At 58.7% G+C, this 25679-nt stretch overlaps 7 protein-coding genes across 7 annotated transcripts; 4 read left to right on the top strand and 3 right to left on the bottom strand.

The window, feature by feature from the left end:
• Positions 1-3059: 3059 nt before the first annotated feature.
• Positions 3060-4318, top strand: BXZ73DRAFT_83911 (uncharacterized protein; the record flags this gene model as incomplete). Its single annotated transcript, XM_048023958.1, has 2 exons — positions 3060-3955; positions 4111-4318. The coding sequence occupies 2 exons, from the start codon at positions 3060-3062 to the stop codon at positions 4316-4318; spliced, it is 1104 nt and encodes a 367-aa protein (XP_047870769.1).
• A 668-nt stretch (positions 4319-4986) lies between these two features.
• Positions 4987-6841, bottom strand: BXZ73DRAFT_109408 (uncharacterized protein; the record flags this gene model as incomplete). Its single annotated transcript, XM_048017291.1, has 3 exons — positions 4987-5021; positions 5075-5609; positions 5678-6841. 3 exons carry the CDS (start codon positions 6839-6841, stop codon positions 4987-4989), a joined length of 1734 nt encoding a protein of 577 aa, XP_047870768.1.
• A 1546-nt stretch (positions 6842-8387) lies between these two features.
• BXZ73DRAFT_109407 (uncharacterized protein) lies at positions 8388-10577 on the bottom strand (the record flags this gene model as incomplete). Its single annotated transcript, XM_048017290.1, has 5 exons — positions 8388-8461; positions 8514-8526; positions 9403-9467; positions 9628-10211; positions 10264-10577. The coding sequence occupies 5 exons, from the start codon at positions 10575-10577 to the stop codon at positions 8388-8390; spliced, it is 1050 nt and encodes a 349-aa protein (XP_047870767.1).
• A 1183-nt stretch (positions 10578-11760) lies between these two features.
• BXZ73DRAFT_109406 (carotenoid ester lipase precursor) lies at positions 11761-14046 on the bottom strand (the record flags this gene model as incomplete). The annotated part of the gene is made up of 13 exons (XM_048017289.1): positions 11761-11832; positions 11910-12043; positions 12100-12400; positions 12464-12839; positions 12908-12977; positions 13031-13096; positions 13155-13162; positions 13216-13290; positions 13344-13371; positions 13426-13438; positions 13489-13553; positions 13620-13810; positions 13868-14046. The coding sequence occupies 13 exons, from the start codon at positions 14044-14046 to the stop codon at positions 11761-11763; spliced, it is 1578 nt and encodes a 525-aa protein (XP_047870766.1).
• A 1322-nt stretch (positions 14047-15368) lies between these two features.
• Positions 15369-20991, top strand: BXZ73DRAFT_83907 (uncharacterized protein; the record flags this gene model as incomplete). The annotated part of the gene is made up of 12 exons (XM_048023957.1): positions 15369-15994; positions 16021-16228; positions 16309-16509; positions 16646-16952; positions 17039-17154; positions 17522-18658; positions 18737-19054; positions 19158-19374; positions 19431-19457; positions 20017-20438; positions 20485-20664; positions 20740-20991. The coding sequence occupies 12 exons, from the start codon at positions 15369-15371 to the stop codon at positions 20989-20991; spliced, it is 4011 nt and encodes a 1336-aa protein (XP_047870765.1).
• Positions 20992-21497: 506 nt separating this feature from the next.
• BXZ73DRAFT_109403 (uncharacterized protein) lies at positions 21498-22265 on the top strand (the record flags this gene model as incomplete). Its single annotated transcript, XM_048017288.1, has 4 exons — positions 21498-21879; positions 21932-22053; positions 22102-22179; positions 22239-22265. The coding sequence occupies 4 exons, from the start codon at positions 21498-21500 to the stop codon at positions 22263-22265; spliced, it is 609 nt and encodes a 202-aa protein (XP_047870764.1).
• A 1300-nt stretch (positions 22266-23565) lies between these two features.
• BXZ73DRAFT_59081 (kinase-like domain-containing protein) lies at positions 23566-24498 on the top strand (the record flags this gene model as incomplete). Its single annotated transcript, XM_048021676.1, has 2 exons — positions 23566-24145; positions 24206-24498. Coding segments are annotated over 2 exons (873 nt in total), but the record flags the coding sequence as incomplete, so codon positions are not given.
• Positions 24499-25679: the final 1181 nt, after the last annotated feature.

Raw genomic sequence — 25679 nt, 5'->3', positions numbered from 1 at the left:
CGAAGGATCAAAATGAGAGAAATTCTGGACCTCTCAAAACGTCTCAAACCGTCTCAAACTGTCTCAAAGCATCTCAAACCTCTCCACAGAGGTTTTCAGAGATTTTGGGAATTACTGATGTGTTGGACCCCTGGGGCGGGCGAGAGGGGTCCCGGGTGACACCATGCAATCATAGGAGTAAGGTACTCACCACCTGGATGCCAAAATTGCACAGGCTAACACCGTCAGAGGTCTTGAACTGCGTGAAGATGAGTGTTGTCCGGAGTAGATCACGCACTCGGGGAGGGGCTACGGGGCCCTTGCCATGGGCTCTGGAAGGGGGCAGCCGGCAACCATGGGGCTCTCGACGGCGGGGTCGAGTTGCATAGGGATGTCCTCGTTTATGTCTATGGGGCCGTATGGGTCGAGGGAGGCGCCGGTCGAGCAGTCATCGTCGTGGTCGTGGTCGAGGTCTGAGAACTGGGCCGCGGAGAACAACGACACCGTAGTTTGACGGAGGAGGAGGAGGAGGAGGAGGAGTGTGGTGGTGGTGGTGGTGGTGATGGCAGCTTGGAGTCTCGGTCTGAGACGACGCAAGGACGCGTGTCACCGAGGAGTCGGAGTTGTCACCGTCGCCGAGTCGTCACGCGTCATGCTTGGGCGCTATTTGGCGTGCCAACCGCGTTGCGTCCTCGACGTGTTGAGTCACCGCTCTGCTGTCACTTCCATCTAGTCTCCTCTCCTTCTATCCCTCTGGTCCCAGATCTCAGGGGTTGCTCAGGTTCGTGTCGTCTTCTCGGATGAATGAACTCCGCCTCAACTGACTCTGCTTGTTTGCATGATGCCCTCCTCGAGAATCGAAGGAGAAGCGGGCGTAGGTGTGTTGCCAAGCTTCCACGTGCTATTCCGCACTTTGACTGGAGCCAACACTCTCCTGGCTTCGTCTCCTCTGCCTCCTCACTGCCGTATCTGGTCCCTCTGCTGCTCGCCACCCCTCGTTGTTCAAGAAGCGGCCATCCGGCGGCCCTCTGGCCCGGGCTCGCACCAACTTAGTGGACGTGAGTTCCCGTGCCTCTTCCTTGTGCTTTGCCTGTATTTTTAATCTCCCACCTTCCCCCTAACTAGGACCTGTACTACAGTCATGAAGAGACTACGAAGATCTGCGCGCGATTTAAGTTGTCACGCGTTTCTTTGCTCCCCGTCCCGTTCCTGGGCACGCGGAGCAAGCTCCTCGTCCGGTTCGCACCATCGTCGGTGTCGGTGTCCACCTTCCCCGCGTCGAGCACGCCTCATCGACGCCGCTCGGCGACGAGGTGCTTTGAGGTTCTCTGCTACCGGATGCAGGGCGCAAAGATCAGGCGCGATGTGACGGCCATTGACTCACGAGCTTGTGGGCGCGCCTGGGTGAGTGCGACGTTCTGACGCTCCACGACGGCTGCCGGATCGTCAATGCGCTCGTTGCGCGGCCTCTGTGACGAGTGCTACGGCTGCTTCAGCTTCAATCCGATTGTTGTCAGCCGTGGTGCTATGGTCAAAGCACGCGTCCACTCACGACGGACCGCCACACACAGTGACAGTGCAACCGCGCGGCACTCCCGCAGCCTCAAAGCGTTCGTAGAGGGTCCACTCATCTTCCTTGTCAAGTTTTCCGCACACCTGCCCTGGTTCGTCGCCCTCTTTGTCCTCCTCTCCCAACCCGCGCTGAAGGGCAACCTCGACGCACTTGAGGGCGTGTACACGTCATTTCCAACTACTGCCACGCGCACACGCCGCCCACGCACACTCACTCCGCGAGCAACACTACACCTGACTCGCCGAGCTACGCGCTGATCCCACACTAGCACGTCTACTCGCTGGGCTGAAACGTCCCCGCCTCGTTACCCAAGCTCGTCATCGCGTTCGTCGCACTGCAAGGCAGCCTGTACGCGGAGAGATAGGTGACGGGGATATCGAGATCGGGTACGTATTCAGGTAAATTCTCGTTGACAAACCTATCGTAGGGTGTGCCATGGGTATCTGTACACTATCGCAGTACTTAGATCACGAAGCAATGGCAGCTTTATGTGTGTTCAATCTATGTGTGCTAATATGTCACGAGCAGTGGGGGAAGTCGTACACCTGGTGCTACTTGTCGAGATCCAGTCGAATGTATCATTATTGGCTAACTGCATGTACAGATATTCACTACAGCTGCTCAAACATGTCAAATTATGCCTCATTCACCCCATAAGCAACCAGAAGGAAGGTGATAGTGTCTGTAAACTGCGGTGAGTTGGAACAGCGGCAGTATTTCGGCGTATATCGGCTTACCAATATTTTACCTCTCAATAGGAATTTGGGTTTTTCCTGATGGAAGCGGAAAGGTCGTGGTTTGTGACAAGAGCTCGAATGGTCTCTGCGCAACTTGCAGCGCACGAGGACGGTTCCTGGCCTCTGGGCGGCCCGACGGGGCGCGCAAAGCCAGGCGTCGGCGCTAGTGTTCACGATGGGAGTAGCGTCGAAATATCATGTGGCCTTGTTGATGTCACTCCCGTGAATTTTATTCCAGGCCGTTGAAGTGTTTGACTCTCCACGTCGCTCAGCCAGCCACAAATCCTTGCACCGGTGACTTGCGTCTGCATTGGTATGCAACATTCACTGCTGCTCTCCCCCCTGCTCTAGTCTGTCGGGCGTCGTCACAGATGTAGGCTGACTACTGTGCGGTCTCCGTACGTGCAGTGCATCTACATACAATCGCTAACTAGACATCCGCCAGCTCAGCAATGCCTATTTATGCGGTGGGTTCTTCCACCCCTCGTCTAGGTGCCGCCGTTGTCCCTTGGTAACCATTCACGACGTGACACGCTTTCAGCAGAAAAACTTCCCCCTGGATGTCGTCTTGGATATCATGGCTTATTCCGATGATTGCACGATCTCTCGGCTTATGCGAACGAACAAATGGCTGAACTATCAAGGCTCGAGGCTCCTTCTCGACACCGATATCGTCACCATCACACCAGTTCCGCCCTCGGTTCCTTCGCCAGATTTTTGTCCGCTCAAGACCTATATCGGCTCCCCCTTCTACGCGGCCTGCGTCTGGGATGTTCTCTATCGACGAAGCCGACGCCGAACTCATGGGTGCGGTTCTGTGGCCTTACGCACACAAATCAAAACTGCGCATCACCAAGCTCGAGATTCTCCATCTCGAATATCTAGCCCACGATGGCCTTGCGGTCCTCGACATGTTATGCTCGCTTGAAGACATCCGGACGGTTTACCTTGATGACGTCGGTCATCTCAGCGCCTCGAACGTGCTCCGCCGCTTCAGCTCCCGGCTCACAACCGCACACATCAACTGGGACCCGCATTACGACGAGATTTGCGGACCCTCAAGATTCGACCGGGAGTCGCGCAACCCGGTTGTAGTTCTCGACCACTCCTCCTCCACGCTGCAGACGCTCACTGCGGAGTGGGCGGACCTCTCGGTGCGGGGCCGCGCCAACATCGTCTACCCGCGCCTGAAGAGCCTTACCCTTGAGTACGTATGGCCCAGGATCACCGCCTACCTCGCGGAGGTGTACCCGAACCTGAAAAACCTCGACATTTCCGTCCTTGAACACATGCTGGACCCACCCGAGGATGTAGAGCGGCACCGCGCGCACAACATCAGCGAACAGATCAGCCGCGGATCGTGGCCGTCCCTCGATACGGTCAGCGGGGAGCTGATCGACATCTTCGTGCTCGCCATCGCGTGCCCAGTCCGCCGGCTCCACATCCGGGACCGAGGGAAGCCGTTCGCCGTCGACGACTTCAACGCCCTTCTGGCCCGCTCACGGCCGGCGTACCTCTACTTCGACCATTTCGAGGGCGATTTCCTCTCCTCAGACATGTGCGAGACGTTTCGGGCGCAATTCGCGGACCAGGTGGAATGCCTCGAGGTCACCTTCGCCCTGGGAAGGTCCTCAGGGTACCCAGCGTCGACGGTTCTGCGATGGTCGTGAGTGACAGACCCGCTTCTCGATTCATCGACGCTGACCACACTCCCCCCTCGTATGACAGGAGAGTTGGCTGGTCGCCGTGTCAGCGCTTCCCGGCCTCAAGGTCCTCGGCATCGCGTGGACTGCTTCTTCGTCGAAAAAATTCCTGCATCAGCCGAGAGTTCTTCGAGGCGCTCGACCTCGGGGCCCTCGCGCGCCGGTTCCGCGAGGCGGTCCCGACGCTCGAGTTCGTCGAGCTCGCGGTCGCGGGCCTGGAGAAGCGCAAGTCGGCGGTGGTGCGCGACGGGAAATCGAGCGTGGGGTACGAGACGAGCGCCGTAGAAGCCACGCTCCGGGAAGTCGGGCAGAGGAAGAGATGGTGAGACGAACGTTTCGTAGATGTGGTTCCTCGCGCCAGATGTGACCAGTCACGAGAGCGGGCGTGAATGAAGAGCCTGTGCAGGAGCATATACTCGAACAGATGATTTGCACAGCGAGGTTACAATCTGGACGCGCGTGCGCTGGGTCAGACCGTTAGGTTTTCAGGAAAGCTCGCGAGACCTGGATCTCTGGGGCGCGCGCGCTCCCCCGCCTCCTCAAACGCACGCGCCCCGCGCAGCTCGTCCTCACGCAGTTCGAGGGGGTCCTCTTCGCGCCAGTGTTCACTGAGATGCTGCGCAAATCGTGCGCGGCGCGCGTCGAGGACTTCGAGGTCATGTTCCGGATGGGGCGCACTGTGCCTGCATGGATGCACTCTGCCGGCAGACCGATCGGCGCCCCCGCAATGGTAGTGAATCCCCGGCCCGCGCTGCTCCTCTTGACGTCGTCGGCCATCGTGCTTGTGTGTGAGAGCTGTGTCACCGGGATTCGCGGGCTGCCGCGCGTCCGGGTGATTAGCACGACGCGTTCCACCAGTTCACGGGGAGCGGTTCTTCGCCGCGCCAGACCTCAGCGCGCGCGAATCGCATACTGCGCTGTTGATGGATGTACCGGGATGAAGCTTTCAACATCCGCGAACAAGGTGCGACATATTGTACGATGACGTCGCTACCTATGGGTCGTAGCGCCAGCTATCAGAAAACATTCCTGGAAGTACATGTGAGATCACCCTCAATACGCGGTGCAGGAGAGACACTCACCAGTCAGATCCCCCGGCTGGAAGTCCACGCTCTCGATCACATCGCGCGCCCACTCGCCCTTCTCCTTCCAGATCTCGATCGCCCGTCTTTCTTCTCCCTCTCCCTCCACCCACCACCACCGCTCGTTCCGAAGCCCCGCAGTCTCGTCCGCTCGTCGCCTCAGTTCGCGCAGATGCTCGTCAACCTGGGGACTCGTCTCTCCCCACTCCTCGTCCACCGCGTCCTGCGCCTGGATGGCTGTGTCGAAATCCGGTTTCACGTCCTCCCAGAATGGTTCCGACCGCCCGCTCCGCAGATCCGTAAAATTCAGAATCGCCTTGCACCCCAGAAGCGAGAACACTCGCACGTGCGGCAGGGCGCGCAGGAGTGCATCTGGGAGTGCGCGGAGGGTGTCGACCCGGAGCACCTCGGCCGCGCGCATCTCGTTCGCGTGCGCCATGGCGGTGTGTTTGCTCATTAGTGGCGTGTAGGGAGCGTTAAATTGAAGCGATAAGTACGTGAGAGGAAGAGGAAGGAGCGCATCTAGAAGCATGCTCTGTAACAGCATCCAAGTATGAACGCTGGACCATCGACAGAAATTGACACGCCGCCGCGAGGGCTCACCATGAAGTCCCCGTTCAACGCGGTGTCGTATAAACCCAACACCAACGACCGCAGCTGCGGAAGCGTGTTCGCCACCTCCTTCCATGCGTACTTGACGAGATCATGCTCCGTCTCGAACTGGTCCATGGACGGCCACCACTCCAAGTTGCCCCATTTGAGGTACATCAAGTGCAGGCAGGACGGTAGGGTCTTGCTGAGGATGGGGAGGTAGTCTTCGTGGTGGTCCAGGTGCCTATCGTGGATCGTCACCTTTCTCGCGCGTCCAAGACAGTCCGTGAACGAAGTTGACCAGGGCATCGAGCAGTCAAGCTCGTGGATGGACGGCCAGATGTCTTTGGTGAGCAGCGAGAGATGCGCAAGGTGGTCCTCTTTCATTTCATAAACCCCCTGAGTCTCCCAGCAACCCAACTCGAGCGTGATCAGGTTTGGGCAGTACGCGACGATGTTTGCGGACGCCTCCGAGACGAGGAGCTTGATGAACATGTGGCGAAGAGATGAGAGCATAGGAATGGTGCGCATGGTGGTAGAGCGTGGCGGAATGCCTATGGCAGGACAGATCAAGGAGAGGGTGGATAATGAGGGGAGAGCGGCGAGTGTCGTTAGGAGTGCAAAACCTTGTGAAACATCCCAGTATTCGTTATCTTCAGGGTCTTCCGGAAGCGAGAGAGTGACATTAGTGAGGTGGGGAGCGGCGAGAACGGCAGAGAGGCTCGGTAGGGTTGTTGAAAAAAATTCTTGGAGTTCAATCTCTGTGAGCCGTACCAGGTTGGGGATACCTTCGACGAAGCGTGGGTGTTGCTCTATCAGCCTGCTGGAGTGGCCGCAATGGAGTGACCGGAGGTTTGAAAACGAGGGTAAGGCTTCTAAGAGGGAGGCCATCTCGGTTTCGTCCTTGGGATAGGTCCAAACACCAAGCGCTCGAAGGTAGCGCCTTCGGGGGACACCCAGGTACTTGTCGTCTCCGAGGATGTACTCCCATCGAGACGTCTCGGACTCTCTCCTATTGTATGGATAACTTGCGTCGTGAAGAGTGCTGGGTGTCGCTAAGCAGTATGCATATTTCGACATGCAAGCCACCGCGCGCGCGTCTTTGTGGGAGAGGAGGGAGATGATGAGGAGCAGGACGTCGTCGTCGATGGACAGCACGTTCTTCACGTTTTCCATCGTGCTTCAAGGATGGTCTCATCAGCAGTTATACTTTGCAGGAATGAAACATAAACATACGCCAACCGCTGACTAGAAGATAGTCAATGGGATCGAGTCGATCAGGGAGGATTGTCTAACAGCTGAGGAGGATCAAGACAAGGAGCACTAGTATTTGAATTTTGGAGCGCGCGACTTTAGCCCAACGGCACGTGATTTTATTTCCAATGGTAATCATATCTGGGGACAGGCTGTATCTCTAGGAAAATTGGCCTACGCGGCGCGTACGACGACTATTCGGAGTACTGTCCCACACAGCCGCTGAATTGGTGCTGGTTCTGCGTCGTAGACAAAGAGGACACACGAGCACTGGGGCATATCTTGAACGATTACGGGGTTGCGAGTCGCACGGGAGTAAACGGGCGTTGTAACATGTACATGCACAGACGTTGCGCCACTTCAGACCGCCGACCTCGCCCAGGACGCGCACCACCTCCGCGTAAGGTAGTCCCGGCGCAAACACGACTACGTCAGGTGACCTTGGCGCCGTCACGCTCGTCTGACGCCGGGGCCGTTTGGCACAGGGAGCACAATGTAAATCGATAGGATACTCAGGGTGCACTTTATCCGTTAAAGCGTTCTACGGAAGTTGTGAAACAAGATGTAATTCATATATTCCGTAAAGCAGAAGTGCAAAAATGTGAACGTTCAGAGAGGAGATAGTTCTGCACTGAGAAGGAGTATAGGTAAGTCAATTTCCATGGTACCTACAGGAACGCAGGCAAACACTGTTGCCGAATGCTGTGGCGCAAACTGGACTTCTACAGCTCTTCCAATATCGTTAGGCCGTTCTCGCGCAGGAGCGCGAGTGGGGTCGCGTTTAGTTTTGGAGCAGGCCATAGCGCGTAGCGCCCTCGCGCACCACCGCACGACGGGCAGCGCGAGCGCGAGTCCGCGCACCGCCGCGAGCACTGCTCGCACGCGGCGATGTCTCCGTGTGCACCCCCGTGCGCATAGGCTTGTGCTCGCGCGCGAGGGCTCACGTCCAAACTTCCGTCAGGACTTGAACGTAGGGCATAAGTGCCCTTGCACCAGGTGGAGAGGCCATTCCACAATGTGATGTGTCTGTCCGGTGATCATGCTGTTGCCCCACCTCGCCAGGCTCATGCGCGAGGAGTCTGCGGCGCACTTATAGATATCGCCACATGTGTGCGGTGCTCGCGGCGGTGCGCTCGGACTCGCGCTGCCCGTCGCGCGTGGTGCGCGAGGGCGTTAGGCGCCGTGGCCTGCTTCATTTAAAACTAAACACGCGGCCCCAGTAGTACTCGCGCTCCCACGCGAGAAAGGCATATCGATATTGGAACAGCTTTAATACCTAATCCCACGCGCATCCTTTTCCTTATGGTCTCCCGCACTGTACTGACTCCGATACACTTTACCTACTGTGCGCCTTTGGTTGAGCGCGCCAATGATATCTTCAGCCGCCGAACAGATAACTCCTCCTCACGTGCTCGAGTCACAGATTGTGACGCCCATCACACGTAGTCGTGTTTGCGCCGGGACTACCTTAATCGAGGTTGAGTGCCACCCGCCGCTCGTCTTCCGCCTTCCACGCGACCCCGCGAGGAGCGAGTTCAGCACCTGCAGTCGTCGTCCCCACTGTCCATCACGAGCAAACTCTGCAAGAGCGTACGCTGGTGCTGCAGCTGGTGCCAAAATGAACAAGGTTCACAAGCATAGCAGAGATGACGTACTACACCCCACTGGATCCCTCCCACGAACATGAAGCGCTCGGCTCGCGCAGGTATCCCGCCGTCGGCGGGTTCTGCACCTCCTTGATGACCTCCCTCACGTCCTCCGTGCGCGCGATGTGTGGTGAGGGCCGCACCAGCCCCGCCCCGTGCCGGTAGATGACACGCGGGGCGTCACCGCTGATCGACGCGAACCTCATTAACACGAACTTGAGAGCGTCAGACCGTAGAGAGGGAGGCCGCCGCCGTCGCAAGCCCGGCTTTGACTATTTGTTCCAGGTGGAGCGTCGTGTAGGGCTAGACGTTGCTGCATATCATGCATGCATGGGCGTGAAGAAGTGTGGACGGGGCTACGTAAAGAAGGGGTACCGAAACGACTGCGAACACGGCCGGTCCTCCATTCATGACGTGTTCGAGTAGGTCCATGGTGTTGGTAACGGCGAGCATCACGAGTGTCAAGCCGGCGAGAGTCGGCCACTTGAAGTTGCAAACGATGTCATGGTCTTATTTGCCCACAAGAATGATCCTACGGGTGGGTCAACGTTGTGGTCACTGAAGAAGGTCGAGATGCTCACCATGTGTGCCCTCCAGTCGGTGCGACCCGATACCCGCTCATGAGGTGCCGCGAGAGATGTCGCAGAGGTTCGTTCTAGACAGTCTTCATATGTCCCTCTTTCGCCGTGTCATGACCACAGACGGCCCCCGGGAGGAGACCGTACGCGGGCGCCGGCTGAGAAACCCTCAGGCTGTTGACCCCAAGGTCCGAGAGCGGGTTGGATTACTATGCGCGCACATGAGGGCGTGTTCGAAGCCTCCAAATCACCTACTCACCTCACTCTCAGCCAGCCGCTTCAATTCCCTCACTGCCGAATCCACCGTGGCAGTCTTCCCAATGTCTGTCTCGGCATCAGCCAGTGCACCCTGCACAAAGCAGAAACTGGACCTGTCGCTCCCTTTCTCCAACAGCTCGTCCGCCTTCAACACCCGTCCAACGACAAGGGAGCGCCCCCGGCCGCACGGCGACGTGCAGCACATGCACCGCTCGCTTCCACGCACTGCCAGCGCCGTTCTTCCGCCGCTTCAGCGCCGCCTTCGAGTGTGCGGTCGGATGCGCAAGCGACGCTCGGTCGACCCGTGGCCGGCGCGGTGTCCGTGGGGTCTTCGGCGTCCGAGGAATGCGCGGGGCCGCACCGGGTTTTCGACGCGAGGGTATCCGCGGAGCGTGGTCGTTGTCTTCGTTGTCTTCGTCTTCGGAGGAGGTTTGGGGACCTTGGAAATCGTCCGTGGAGTTTGACGCCTCGGACTCGGCGTCGGACAAGCGTGGGGCGAGGCGACGACACTTACGTGGGCGACCGCGGTCGTGGTGAGGTACATCGTCCTTTCTGCGGTGGAGACGTTCCGGCGCGGGTTCGAGGGTCCACGCGTCGTCATTCAGCCACATCTGAGTGCTGATCTGCATCGCAGCCTCATGGAACGCTTCCCAGTGATGCTCGTAGTAGGGACCCCAGGTGGTGTTGATGGCGAGACGGCAGAAGAAGAAGTCGACGACATGGTCGACGCGCTCTTTGACCATTGCAGAGGAGGAGGAAGAGACGGAGCAGCGGGAGATGATCGCGGATGAGGGGGTAGAGCACTTCGTTCTGGAGGATACATCAGCCGAGCGCTCTGCAGAGAGATGAGAGAACGACGCACCTCGCAAAACTCTCCGTTTGCACGATAAGGAAGTTCCCGTGGATGACAGACGTACGCGCAGGGGTGGCATCCGTCGCCCTCGGTGTTCTATATGGCCACGATGACTCCGACGCCGAAGAACCATTGCTGTCCTTGGGGCGGCTTGCATTGCCGTACGTTCTTGCCTTGGCTCGTTGGGTGATCTTGCGGGAGAATGAGGGTAGAATTTGCGTATTCAATTGCCAAGAGGTCTTCCGGGCGGGCAGGGCGGGCAGGGCGAGCATATAGATGGATGGAGGGGACGACATCGGAGTGAAATGGACATAGGTAGCCATGACGAGACGGTGAAGCCTGCCAGCTGTTCCACTCCGCGTCGACCACTCCTGCGATGAGTCTGCGGGGTACTCATGGGGAGGGTAGCTAGCGACCGTAGAAGACGGTGGTGACGAGAAGAACAGTGGGCGAGAGAAAAGTGGTCAGGATGCCGGCAGAGATGGTGGTCGAGGTCAAGTCGAGGGTGATTTCTCATTGGCGCGTCGTGCACCAGTCCTCGACCAGACGTGTTCGTGACATTCAGGCATGCCTGAGCTGGTTTGGTCTGAAACCTGCTCGTCTTGAAACTACCTCAATACCATCACCGATTGACCCGGGTACATATCTGCTCGACGCATCATCGTGTGCAAGATATGTAGTCGATTCTAAGTGATGGCCAGTCTGAGAATCGAACCAGCGAGCTCATGCCCGCGCCTACTCAAGCACAGCCAGACCCAGCGCGCTTCTATGTGGATATCATGTGGATGCGGAAGTTCTAGTGCGAAGATTCTGCCAGTCCGGGTTCACTTTATGACTGGAGGTTCTACATCCTTGCCACACTAGTAACATAAAGCAAGTAAGGAATTACTGGTATGGAGCACGAATACGATACTTATGGCTTGTAACACCAGCTATCGGAGAAAACTGGGGAAGAGATTGTAACGGTCCACGTTACGTCATGCACATTACGATCATCTCGGCTACCGCTTTCGGACTCATGCTATGTACCTGCATTTTGTATTCGACGTACCTTTCGAGCAACCAACACACCCTATAGATCCTACGACTACGCCCTACGGACGGCTCGGCGGCGTCCTGCTCGCCTACGACTCTCCTGCGGGCAGGCTATGTGACGTCCCGGCGCCACCGTCACAGAGATCCGACGATGGGCGAGAAGCCGGCGAGCTTTTCTAGCTGGATGGCTAGGTACACAACGAGCAGTGGGCACGAGGAGGCAGAAACTGAGGACTTAATAGTACTCATGCACCCCGTGTGCATCGAGAGAGAGGTGCTGCGGACGCGTCGAGACTTTGTCGGTTCACCTGTCGATGTGCCTGTCGCCACCCTAAGAAAATGCGCAAGATCCAGTCGAATGCTGCGCTGTCACCATACGATGTGTACACCCAGATGACAAGCATCCGTACAATCCCTCCCACAAGCTATACAACGCCTCCGCCTGCCTCCTCAGCACTGTCGATCGACGCCTCAAAGGGGGTACTTGAGAGCAAGCTCGACAGCGTACGCCATCGACTCATTGCGGAAGTCGTCCATCGTGATCTCCGTCCGGTTCCGGAGCCCGTCCACGAACGTCATCAGCTTCGGCTCCGCGACGCTGTACTGCGGCCAGCCGGGACCGTGGCCCCGTTCGGGTTCAGGTTGTTCGCGAAGTTGATCAGGTAGTCTGTGAGCTCCGCAGGACCGAATACGTTCACCAGGTCCGAGCCGTGGACTGAGCCGAGGGTGGGGACCCACTTGAAGCGCTTGCTCACTGCCGGAAGCGTCAGTATCGAGTCGAGACGGGACGTGCGACTGAGCGGGACGCACGGAAGGAGTACACGGGCTGGTCGTCGGCGCGTTGCTGGATGAAGAAGCGGCGGGCGGCGTTGAACACGAGGTCTCCCTGGAAGGCGGCGATGCGCTTGAACTGGGGCGTGATCGCGTTGCGGTCGCCAGTGTCGAACGGGGAGCCCTGGGTGACGTCGCTCGGGTAGGCGGAGAGGAGTGCGTCGAGCTCGGCGTCGGTGATGTCGGGGACGTAGATCTCCTTGACGTACTGCGCGAACTGGTCGTCCGTCGTCACATTCCGCGACCCCAGCGAGAAGAGCGTGCCTTCGTCGTCGCAGTCCTACGCGCGATGCTGGAGTCAGCCTCGAAGTACAAGCGACCACCGAGAACAAAAAGCACGGACCCCGGAGACGAAAGGCACGTCAGCGACGCTGCCATCAAGGACGAGTTGCTGCGGCGCATCGGTGAGGAAGACGCCGTCTACACGGGGGAGCCACGCGAGCCTGAGGGACTGGTACGAGAGAATTGAGGGCGATGCGTCGACAGCCTTCTTGAGCACATCGAAGTCAACGTTCCGGAGGCACTGAAGCGTATCTGGTGCACCCTGACAGCCGGTCTGGTTTACTATCGCGTCATAGTCGCTCTGTCCGTGCTCGATGTCGCCGACCGGAATGGGCGAGCCGCTCTGCATGAACGCCCCGCGGAAGAGTCCCTCGGTGTCACCGCCGTTGGTGACCATGTGGAGCGCGACGGAAATTGCACCCGCGCTCGCGCCCCAGCTGACGTTTGCAGGAAGGGATCAGGGTACGCGCTCGGGAAAGTGGAGGACCAAAAGACGTAGACGCACATGGTGACCTTGCTCGGGTCCCCTCCGAACTGAGAAATGTATTTCTGCACCCAGTGGAGAGCGAGACGTTCTGGAGAGAATGTTAGTTAGACGTGTCTTCGAGGAAGGGAAGACGTTGCTCACGGTCTTGGAGGCCGAGGTTGCCGACGCCAGCTTCCTTGACTTCCTTGCTGGCGAGGAAGCCGTACGCTGTGTGCATACGTTGAAGTCTTGGAATGGAAGACGCTACGGGAATCAAAACCCTTACCAGAGACACTGTAAGGAACGATGAGCCGACGCTTCGACATTTTCCGGATGAGAGCACTCACCGATAGTTCATGCTCACGAAGATCGTCGGCTCGTTCATAGCAATCGACCGCTTCACCACAACACCTCCTTTGGCCCTGAACACGGTACTTCGTTAGCATTTCCTCGTTTGAATGCGTATAACACGTACATGCTCGAACCGCCGACTTGAAATCCGCCTGCGCACCACGTAAGTCAGTCCTTGCACCATGGCGCAGGTTACCTGGTCTTACCTCCAAAAACCCACTAGCATATTGTCAGCCGATCGTTAGCAATAAACGAAAAAGGGGGCTGACCACGGCGACAGGTAGGTCGTCTCCGATCTTGGCTCCATTAGGAACGATCACGTTCAGCGAGAGACCTGCGGCAGGCCAAACGCAGCTCGTCAGCGCTTCCACAGTCCAGCGTAGACTTGAATTTCACGTACAGTCTTCGTCAGCGGATTCGATACTGGCAAACACGGTGGTGTTTGCGTAGTCCACGACATCCGAGGGGAGCTCAGCGAGGCTCTGCTGGGTTTGGGCCTGCTGGGGGCACGACGGCCCGTACGCGGTCACGTTATGTGTACCAGTGTACGCGTCGACGGCGACGGGTAGGTTGAAACGCAAGTCTTCGGTTCTGTGAGGCAAGGCGAATGAGCGTAACAGCGAGTTGTGAGACGAGACAGAGACGCACGGGGGCTTTCCGAACGGGATGCCGAGGAAGTTGTTCACGTCGCCGTCCGCTTCGCCCACGAAGGTACCCTGGTCGAGGGTGACGGTCGGAGGGGCACGCTTCTCAAGCCTGTCGGCGGGCACGGCGAGAGCGGTAGCTGCGAGTAGAAGGAGCGAGCAGGAAACACGGATTGAGGGCATGGTGGGGGTGGGGTGGAGGGAGACAAGCCGTTCAGCAAGGGGACGACCGCAGAGTGGCAGCGAGGTCCTTGCAGAAAGTCGCGCAGTGGGTGTGCGTTTTAAACCATGCGACTTCGGGTCCTGTTGGGAAGGAGATTCCGTGTGGAATACTCGCAGCGAGCACAGTTTGGAAGCCGGAGGCTATGTCGGCAGTAGGAGCGAAGCAAACGAAGTGCAGAGCAGCCGAGAGGGTGAATTGTTGAGAGTATTCGGCGGAGGAACAGCTACTGCTGGTGTGCAGGGACGAGTGGAGTAAGAGCCGAATATATCATTGCCGACGACTGAATTGTGCGAATAGCAATGTCTTGGTCCGTGTCTTCTTAAGTGGGTCAAATGGTGCAGTGGATGCGGCCGCGGGGAAGCCAGAGGGACTTGTGATTGTATGACGTTGACACCTCTGGCATTAACATATTCCTTTCGAGCCAATAAAGCATGTTACTACCAATTACTATGGTACTCACGGGACGTGTTCCTGTCCTCCGGACCTCTCTAAGGTTGTATCCCGGAAGCCTGAATTTCGAGGTGTAATCACCTCGTCCAAGTTTCATCCAGGAAAACCGCCAGGAGTGCCTAGGGAAAGAACATAAGTTATCGTGGCCGGCTGGAGCGCAATTTACCCTCATGCACCATGGATGACGCGGGGGCGGGGCGGACGAAAACGACCGGCGCTCAGCGCCAACATGGACGAGATCGGTGCCGGTGCCGGCCGAGCCTGCGAGGCCGGTGATTCCCCAAATCGCGGCGCGAGCGATCCCGCCCACCCGGCGGCTCGCTCCGCTCCGCGTCGCGCCGGGCGCTGTCGGGCTCAGGCCTAACCCTCACTGTCCGGTCTACGCCCGGCGACGAGGCTGGCTAGATGGCTGTCTTGCCACACAGATAGAGCTGCTTAGGCGAGAGCACGATGCAAAATTCAAATCGCGCGCGACAAGTTTTCTGTTCACTAGACCTGTTTACGTAAGCTGATTCTGATGTCTTGTGTGAATGCGCCAAAATATGATCTGACCTTGTTTGTGCCACTCGCATGAACAATGTTCTCTTTCTCTTATATCTTCGACGCCCGGGTCTCGCTCAGGTTACCCCCTTGCCCCGCTAAACCGCCTTATACCTTTTTGATTGACCAGAACGCGCTATAAACCTTTAGGCACGCGAGCTCAAGTCCCCCGTCGGGCCCCGCTTAAGTGCCGTTTGTGTCGGCACAATACTTGCAACATCAACTTCGGAAACTTGAGGTAGGTCATTCCCGCAAACACTGCCGCACAGTCACTAATCAGTCTATCTCAGCAATGCCGATCCCTGATGTGAGTTTTTCACCGCTCATCGAGATGCGTTGTTCCTTGGTAGTCATTGACGACGTCGCACGCCTGCAACAGAAGAACTTCCCCCTGGACGTCGTCCTTGAAATAATGACCCATGCAGAAAATTGCACGATCTCCCGTCTCATGCGAGCGAACAAATGGCTCAACTACCAAGGCTCCAAGATCCTTCTCGACACCGATCTTGTCATCATCAACACCAGCCATGCCCTCGGTTCCTTGGCTCGGTTTCTGCATGCTCAAGACGAATATCGACTCCCCCTTCTCCGCGGTCTGCATCTCGCGATGTATCAAATCAAAGGGGACGACGCCAAACTTTTGACTGGGCTTTTGTGGCCTCAAACGCGGACGTGGCGTTGCAAAGTGCGCCTCGTCAAGCTCGAGATCCTCCACCTCGAAGCTATTGCCCACGAAGGTCTCGCAGCCCTCGACATGTTCGCCTCCCTCAATACCATCAATAGCGTGCGGTTCGAGAATGTAGGCCATCTCGGCGCCGCAAACGTGCTGCGCCGCTTCAGCTCTCCCCTCACCGCGGCACATATCCTCTGGCGCTCGCAATACGAAGACACCTCCGGCCCGTCGGCCTTCGATCTGGGGTCTCGAACCCAGTGATCGTTCTCAGACACTCCTCCGCTACTCTGCAGACACTCACCGCGGAGTGGGCGGACTTCTCGGAATGGAGCAACGTCATCATCGTGTACCCCAGGCTGACACATCTCACTCTCGCGCACGTCGACACCAGAATCACCGCCGACCTCGCAGAGGCGTACCCCAACCTGATCGAACTGGACGTCTCCGCCATTGACATCCTGGTGGACGACCTTGAAGCCGTACAGCTGCAGCGCATGGACAACATCCAGGAACAGGCCGCTCGCGGACATGGCCGTCCCTGCGGAAGGTCGTCTCGCAGCTGAACGACCTCTACGCTCTCGCAATCGCGTGCCGCATCCGCGAGCTCCGCATCCGGTATATGAGCCAGTCGTTCAACCGCGACTTTTTCAACATCGTCCTGGACGACGCACGACCGTCCCACCTCAGCTTGGAGGAGTTCGGGGGCGACCTCTTCTCCACCGGCATCGCAGAGACGTTCCGCGCGCCGATCGCGGCGCAGGTGGAGTGCTCGAGGCCGTCTTCGTCCTCGCGAAGAGCTTCACCCACGACTCGACGACGGCCCCGCGATGGTCGTGAGTTATCATCCCCCTTCTCGACTCTCTTTCCGACACGGAACTGACCAGTCCTCTACACAGGAGAGCTGGCTCACGACCGTCCCGGCGCTGTCGGGCCTTAAGGTCCTCAGTATCGCAGTGGACTGCTGTCGCATCAACGACCCGCTTTGCGACGGCGGGGGGTTCTTCGAGGCGCTCGATCTAATGGCGCTCGCGCGACGGTTCCGCGAGGCGATCCCGGCTCTCGAATTCGTCGAGCTCGCGGTCGCGGGGCTCTATAGGTGCGAGCCAGCGGTGGTGCGCGATGGTGTGCCGAGCGTTGGCTACGAGACGAGCGCGGTGGAGTCCGTGCTCCGCGACGACGCGCGGCGTAGGAGTCAGTACTTCAGTGAGTAGTCTCCTTGACATTCCTGTTCCTGGGTGGAACGGTGCGCTTATGCTCAGCACAGGCGAATGAATGCGAAACTGGTGTAGCTTGGGTTGAGCGGGCCGCCTGGGCGCACGCCGCAGTATTCTGTGGGCTTCAAAGGGCGCATTGGGCGTGGGACGAGCCCCGCGGTCTCGGGGTCTCGCGTGACAGAATGGGCGCAGTGCGTGTTGTACCGCGAATATAAGCTTAAGGTGGTCGCGGTATGTTTTAGACTGGGTGAGAGTGCAGTGGGACAACATACGAGACTAAGCCACCCGGCCCGGCCAGCCCGATATCGAGCTGCTTCTTTCTCCCTTCCTCACCTGTCCTAGCAGCTCCTCAGCTCCCACGGCGTTTTCAGAGACGCGTCACGGGCTGCTCGTGGGACTCGCCCGACCACCGACCATCGTCTCGACTCCACCCGTGCCCGCCCCCAGTAGGTACGTCGACTATATGCGTCATCTCCATCTCAGGTTCGACCTGCTGACGCAAATTGTGCCCACAAAAACTCGTCTTATTCACCGATAAGCATTGCCCATATGTCCCAGGAACCGCTTCTCCTCGACGTTCTCTTCCACATCATGGCTCATTGCGACGACAAGACCATATCTTCGCTCATGGCAGCGAACAAGTCGCTCAACCTAGAGGGCGCCAAGTACCTCCTTGACAGTCCGCGCATCACCATGAACACCAGCCGCCGACTCGACTCCTTAATCACCTTCTTGTCTGCCTACAATGGCTCCCGACTCGCGTTCTTCAAAGGGCTCGGCTTGGAGATGAGGTCGCTCCCGAACACCGTCGGGACGCGTCTGGCACAGCTTCTGACGACGCACGTCGATAAGCTCGCACTTACTTTGCTGCACATCCCCCACCTCGACGTCATCTTGGAACGCTGCCACACTCTGTCCGCCGCCTTCGCTGCAGTCACTACTCTCACCTATATCCGTATCGGCGGCATCGACATCGTCGGCTCCGAGATGCTACGCGCCTTCACCTCCAAACTCAGGTCCGCCGATGTACACTTCACTGCGGTCTCGGAAACCAGCATCGACGAGGGTTCCAGCCGAATCATTCGCGAACAAAAAGCGAGGACCCCGATTCTCGTCCTCAAAAACTCCCAGTCCTCGCTCGCCGACTTGACGGTCGGCATCGCCAACATGCAGCGGATCCATGGGGACGACGCGTTCGAGGAGGTGTACCCTCTCCTCTACCGCCTCACGATCCGAGATACCCCGATGCTCGGCGTACTCACCCGCACGATGGCCCTCGCATTCCCCAACCTGCAAAGCCTCTTTTTCATCCAGCTCGCGAGGGCCAACGACGACCCCAACGCGGCCGACGCGCAGCACGAACGCAACGTCGCCGACCAGCTCGCCCACGGCTCCTGGACGTCCCTCAACACCATTTCGGCTCACATCATGGACCTCTACATGCTCAGTCCGACGTGCCCGGTGCGCAGGATCGACATCCTGGGCCCCGTCATGCAGACGCGCGCCCTCCGCCGCGTCCTCAAGCACACGCGCACCGTCCACCTCTCGTTCGGACACTTTGAAGGCACGCTCTTCACGCCCGCACTCGCGCAGATGCTGCAGAAGCCGTGCGCGGCGACCATCCAGTGCCTCGAGGTCGTGTTCCGCGTCGGGTGCGGCCTCCCCGCCGAGCTGGTCGACGCGCCCGCGATGTTGGTGAGCGCGTCTTCGAAGTCCCACTGCGCCATCCAGCTGATCAGATGCCTCCCTCCTCCTACCCACGCGCCTTCGTAGGAGCACTGGGTCGCCGCGATCTGCGGACTCCCGCGCCTGCGCGTGCTCGCCCTCGGGATCTACGGCGAGCTCCGCCCGTTCACGCACCTCAGCCCGAACGCGTGGGCGCCGTCCGCGGCGGAGCGCTTCCTGGCCGCGCTCGACCTCGACGCGCTCGCGCGCCGGCTCGCGGACGCGATCCCGACGCTCGAGACCGTCGAGCTCGCGGTGACGGGCGTGCGCGGGCGGAGCGGGCCGGCGTCTGTGCGACGCGGCCCAGAGAGCAAGGAGTTCGAGACGCACGCGGTGCAGATGGCGGAGATGTTGGAGGAGATGGAGGTCAAATAGGCGGTGCGAAGGGGGAAAACGAAAGACGATGTTGAAGCTGCTCTTCATGATGCTATCGATTGTTCTGTGTGGTTGCACATCACGTTGGGGATAGTTCGAACATAGAGGTCAAGGAGACCGCCAACGATTGTCGGGTTGGCGGACCGACCGAGCTGGCCGAAGATCGAGCGATGACGTAGCGGCTTCTGAGTTCTCGCCCTCCGCGGCCGCTAGCGCTCAGCGCTCCATGACCACGCACCAGCGTCTATCGATTATCTCTTGCCCCGCTGCCTGCTCTCTGCCCACTACTCCTCGCGCTCTCCTCTTCCGAGGTGAGTCTCATATATGCGTTTGGTTTATCTCACAAACCACGTTCATACTCGACCAGAAGTCTGCATATTGAATGCTTTCCAGGGTAAGTACTTGGAATACCCGTTGTACGAGCTAGGGCAGATCGTGTCACTGAGCCCACTACACCGGACAGGAAACCGCTCTCGCTCTTGATGTCCTCCTGGATATCATGTCGTTTTGTGACGACACTACCGTCTGCCGCCTCATCCAAGCCGACAAATCACTTCATCGTGAGGGAGCTAAGCAACTTCTCTCCCACGATCTCATCACGATCTCCACCGAAGACGCCCTCGATTCCTGGATCCATTTCCTAGCTTCTCGAGGCGGTTATCGACTCGTATTTCTTCGAGGACTTGGTCTCAACATCAGCTATGTTGGCACGCCCATATCTCGCCGCTTCGACATGCTTCTCAGAAGACACTCCAATCACGTCCGCCTTCAGAGGATAGACATCGCCTACCTCGAAGCACTTGAGCGTACTTCCCCTAGTATCATCCTCCCCCTTTGCCGCCTAAAGACCCTCGAAACGGCCCGTTTCAACGGAGCTGGCTTCCCAATAACCTCAAGTCTCCTCTCTGTCTTTCACTCCAATCTAACGACAATTCATATCGAATGGGGGTCAGTCGGTGACGTCCTCGACAACCCTGACTTTGATCCCTCGGATGAATACGACTTCCGCAACCCCATACTCAATCTACACATCTATCTGCACACGCTTCAGCATTTGACAGCCGTGAACGCAGTGTTCCAGTTCAAGGGCAACAGTTCCCCCGTCTACGCCGACGTCTACCCCCATCTAACGCATCTCACCCTCACCAACGTCAACGCCCCGATCACCGCCGCCCTCGCGCGCGCATACCCAAACCTCACCGACCTCACGATCGCCCTCCACCCCCACCTCTCCGATGACCCCCAGGATTCGTACATCCTGCACGAGATCAACTCCGAGCGCCAAGCCGCGCACGGCTCCTGGCCCGCCCTGAACTCGGTCACCGCGCCCTTCCGCGACCTCTACATGCTCGCGATCCCGTGCCCCGTCCGCGAGGTCCGCATCACCGATCTGCTTCCACGTGCTGCGCGCGGTGCTCGAGCCCGCGCGCCCGCGCCACCTCGCCTTCCTCCACTTCGACGGCGGCATCTTCTCGGAGTACATGGGGTACGTGCTGCAGGAGCCGCTCGCGGCGGGGGTCGAGATCCTCGAGCTGCACTTCGACCTGTCCGGGCGCGTCCTCGACGCGGACGGGGTCGAGGTCGGGGCCGAGGAGATGGTCGTGAGTCCGCTCCCCTTCGCGCACGCGACCGCGCTGAAATGACCCCAACGTTGACGCTACTGCTGCGCGCTTCAGGACGGCTGGGTGGACGCGATCGCGGAGCTGCCCAAGCTGAGCATGCTGGCCATCGCGATCGAATGGTGCTTTGTGGGGGAAGCCGGAGAGGGGTCTGGAAGAGGCCCGTCGGAGGAGTATTTCTTTACGCTCGACCTGGAAGACCTCGGCGAGGAGTTGTGTGACAGGATCCCCACGCTGAAGACGCTCGGGCTCAGGATGAGCGGGCTGCGCGGGCGCCTGCCGGCGTCGGTGTCACTGGCGCGCGAGTAGCAGCAGAGCGTGGGTCCGCAGGAAGAGGTGACGCTAGATGAGTTGGGCGCTGGGATTTTGGAACTCGGTGAGTGATTGTGCGTGCAGTGCAAGACCTGCATACTGAGAAGAATTTCATCCCCCCACGGCGCGTGCCCGACGGTGACTGGGCGCATCTTGGTAGTGGTCTGTCGTGGAGCACTCGCCCCCCCGGTGTTCTGGCACCCTGCAGGCCACGCAGGTGGGCGGGGTCCGTCACCGCGAAGAGACCTATGGCACAACATAGTAGGGGCCAGGAAGTGATACTGAAGGGTACACACATTGGTGAGGGTAGAGGGCCGAGGACGGCGGAGCATGTATGAGAGCGTGGCAGTATAGTAGACACAGTGTGCGGTCGCGCGCTGCTTGCGCACCGCACCGCGACTAGCATGCAGGCGGATTAAAACTCCGCTCGAATACACGTGATGGGCGAAATCGATCTTGGGGCCCGCGCCAGTAATTACTCACTTGCCGTCTTCCGCTAGTCCATGTCTGTGCATATCGGCGGCTTCCTCCTCACACCCGAATCTCTGCGCCTTCTGTGCGTCTCAGCCTACGGCATACAGGACCACCAAATTGACCCAGGCGACGAGTTCCACTGGGCTATCCTGCACTTTATCGATAACGATATCCTTGAATGTCCCAACCTTGTAACTTATCACGGTGTCGACGGGAATGGCGTCCCCACACACAAGTATGTTCTTGTGTGCCGTCTGGCCTTCGTGGAAGACGGACTGGATGTGCCAGATTTATCCCTCGATAAGACCACCATGGCGTATGTGAACCACTGGTTTCCTCCGTGGGTACGCGCTCTTGATGTTTTCAAAAACGCCAAATACGTCCAGTACCTTTATGCTACTGGCATGGTCTGTGAGTGATGCCTCTCTCTAGTGCGGTCACTCCTAACGACTGGTCTGTACAGCGGTCGCCATCATACGCAGGAAAATCGAGCAGTACTTCTCAGGTGCTGACTTGAAGGGGCGCCCTTGCGCGTCGCTATGGCTTCGAGAGGAAGAAAGTGAAGGGAGGTTCCACTCCTATGTGGTGAGAGCCTCTCGTTCTCGTGCTGCGAGTTTTCACTGACAAGAACAGCCGCCACCAATACCAACTTCATACGTTGTTCCTGACGACGACGACGACGACGATCCAGGGGACGAGATAGACTCCGAGGTAAGTATACGAGTTCCTTGCTCCTCACCCGCAGTGACCCGACATCGGTTTCTTATTAGCGCAAATCCCTCTGGCCAAGCATCTAGCAGGAGTAATCTGATGGCCTTTGCGGTCAATCGTGACGGCGGGCTTGTTGTATCTTTATTTTTAGTTTATAAGTTTTTCTCTTTCCCTCCACTGCATCATACGAACGCGCGAACTGGATGCTTACCGGCCTAATGCTAAGCCCAACGATGTATATCTCATTTCTCCGGCTCATGAGGGAAGCGCGACGGAGCAGCCCTGCAGATTATGTTACGGCGTGGACGTAGCGAGTTCGAGCCTCGGAGGACCTGTCGATAAACGTGTGATTGTTGTGTAAGACTGGGGTCAAGCACGGACAGCTACATCACGTGATCGTTTGGCAGGCATTCGCATAAAAAGTCTATCACAGGTCGTAAACTCATGGTTATGCGAATTCCGTTTCCTGAGGATCATGCAGTAAACGTCAATACATAATTCTCAGGAAGCCGATTTGTTGATTTCTGTTTCTACTGACCCCTGATAGCAATGGGAACGGGCGGCAAACGGGCGGCAAGAGCAAGCTCTCCGCCAAATTGCAGATCAGCGCCCGTTTCACGTGCCGCAGCAAGTAGCTGTTTGTGCTTGACCCCAGTCTTATATGTTTGCGCTTTTCCGCTCCCCGCCCCCGGCCAATATTGTTGGATGTCCATGACGTCATCGCTCAAAATGGGAGCGAGTGGCACGTGCCTACAGTCGCGAACATCGGCGCTTAGGCAATGATCATGTCTTGTCCCTTTCGCATTCATCGACGTCTCCGGTCCCCTCCTGAAGTGTAGGTGGGACTATACCCTCTCGCTTCAGAGGATCTCTTGTGGTCCTACGGCGAGAACTGTACGAAGATGTTCGCTGACGCGGCACTTGGGCTTGACTTGGGCAACCGTTTTTATCAACACCATCCGCCGACACCCTGAGACTCGGACGAAGGAGCGGACGCTGATATGCTCCGCCCCGACGCTTCTTCCACAAATTATGGAGAAAGTGCGGACCCAATTCTAATCCGGGCCCCTGTCCACTCTAACCGTACGGCCGCAGTCGCTTAGGGCTGTCGGATATGTCTAGCGCTCGTATCCGCTCGTGCTGGAGACTCGGAACGCCAACGACGGCTCCCCTAGACCATGAAAAAGGAGGTCGTTTGGAAAAGATATATAAGGACCACCCGCTGGACGTCAAACCCATCATCCAACAACGCCTGAATTCCCATCCAGCACCCTTCCGTTCTCATTCTCGTTGCACGCATCTTCTCTGCGCTCACGTCGACATTCTCTCTGCCCTTGTACAATTTCCTCGCATCGCCTACTCCTTCATTCGTCACATACTCCAGACATGCCCTCCAACGCGGTGGACCGTATTCCCAACCTGACGGGCAAAATCATCGGCGATGGTTACCAGCTCCTCGAGCTCATCGGTTCCGGCGCCGGCGGAGTCGTCTACAAAGCCATCCACCTCCCAACCGCCCGCTCTTCCCAGCCGATTTTTCGCGCCGTCAAGGTGATGCAGAAGGCGGGTCTCAGTAAGCGCGAGCTGGCCGCCGTCAACCAGGAGATCCAGTTCCACCTCACCTGCGCCGACCAGCCGGGCGTGGTCACCATCCACGACGTATGTGACAACAAGAGCTACTTCTACCTCGTCCTCGACCTCTGCGACGGCGGAGACCTTTTCGGGCGCATCTGTGATCTCCGGGCGTACGAAGGCAACGACACACTTGTTCGGACCGCGTTCCTCTCCCTCCTCAACGCCGTCAGCGGCATACATTCCCGCGGCATCGCGCACCGCGACCTCAAGCCGGAGAACGTCCTCGTCAACCACGACGGCTCACGCCTCTTTCTCTCCGACTTCGGTCTTGCCACCGATGCCACGAAGATAACCATATACGGCTGGGGCACCGGGATCTACATGAGCCCTGGTACGCACCTTCCATACCGCGTCCGTGCAGTCCGCTAACACGTACATTTTCGTTTTGCAGAGGCTACGGGCAAGCTCAACGGGCGGGTCCCATATTGTCCCCGGACGAGCGACGTCTGGGCGCTCGGCATCATCCTCGTCAATATGATCACCGGCCGGAACCCGTGGATGCGTGCGCGACACGACGACCCGGACTTCAAGGCGTACGTCGATGACCCAGAGTCCTTCATGGAGGCCCTCCCGGTTTCTCGCGACATCGCCGGCGTTCTCCTGCGCACGCTCGTCATCGACCCGCGCTGCCGCATCTCGCTCGCGAACCTCCGCCGCGCGATCGTCGACGCGCCCACGCTCTTGAAGCACCGTGCTGCTCCCGAGCGCTCGTCCCGGGAGGATGAGGACGAGTCGGTCGACCGGACACCCGTACAAGCGCATCGTTCAACCTCATCATCCTCCGTCAGCCTGGACTACGATTCCGCATCCGCACACGCGGACCCCGTCTCTAACAGCGACCTCCCAGCACCCGCCCTCTCGCATCTCCGCGCGCGCTCGCGCCTCCGCCGCGCCCTCCGCGACGACCAGAACCGCCGTGCCCAGGACTCCGCTCGAAGGGAAGCCTTCGACCCCGCCAACCTCGCCACGCCCAGGCCGCACCAAAACGTCTGGGCCCCCTCCGCCGCCGCTTTCTCCGCCGCGGCGCTGCGCCCGCCCGTCGCCCACTCGCCCTCATCCTCGCTCTCGTCCGCATCCGCCTACTCCTGCGATTCCTTCGCCCGCGGCTCGAGCTCCGCCGCGTCCGCGTCCACCGCCGCGACCTCGTGCGCGAGCGTCTCGCGCTACCCCGACGACGCCGTCGTCCCCCCCAAGGCCCGGTCCGTCGCGCTCGCGGCCGCCGACAAGCCGTACAAGCCCACGCGGGACCCCGCGCCGCGCGAGCTGGGCGCAGAGCTCCGCCAGAGCATCCGGGCGGCAGCGGCGGCCAAGGCGGCGGTCAAGCCGCGGGTGCAGGTGAAGGAGCAGCGGCAGTCGCGCTTCAAGGTGCGGGTGCCGCAGATTCTGCGCCGGTTCGTGCCGGGACCTGACGCGGTCGAGCTTGCGAAGTTGGGTTGATGTGGTGCCAGTACTATTGTATACATAGAGTCCGCGGTGTGGACGCCGCGGGGACACAGGTTGTCGTCGTTCCGAGGACTATTTATTGATCATGATTTTCTTTTTCCTAACTGCTGAACGCACGCATGCTGCGACAAGGGATGACAACATTTGAACGGTGAGATTGGCTCACATTAAGACTCTCAATGCCCTTCTAATTTACGCTCTCTTATATCCGCTGTACGAACTTGCGATGGGATGATACCGAGATACAGAGTGCAGCTGTTGAGGGCGCTCTGATGACATTTGGGCGCTGGAGATTAGATTGGATATTCCCGGACGGGCGTGTAATCTAATCTTATCTAGGTTCTGTTGATTGCCCCCACTACTAAGGTACCTCGTCCGTCGAACGTACCATGATCCGTAACGTCCTTCGGAACCTCCCAGTA

This window comes from Epithele typhae, assembly GCF_022376455.1.
Source record: "Epithele typhae strain CBS 203.58 chromosome Unknown BXZ73scaffold_241, whole genome shotgun sequence".
In the NCBI taxonomy this organism is placed as follows: Eukaryota; Fungi; Basidiomycota; class Agaricomycetes; order Polyporales; family Epitheliaceae; genus Epithele; species Epithele typhae.
Note: the sequence above shows the minus strand (reverse complement) of the source record. Positions and strands in the feature narration are given on the sequence as shown.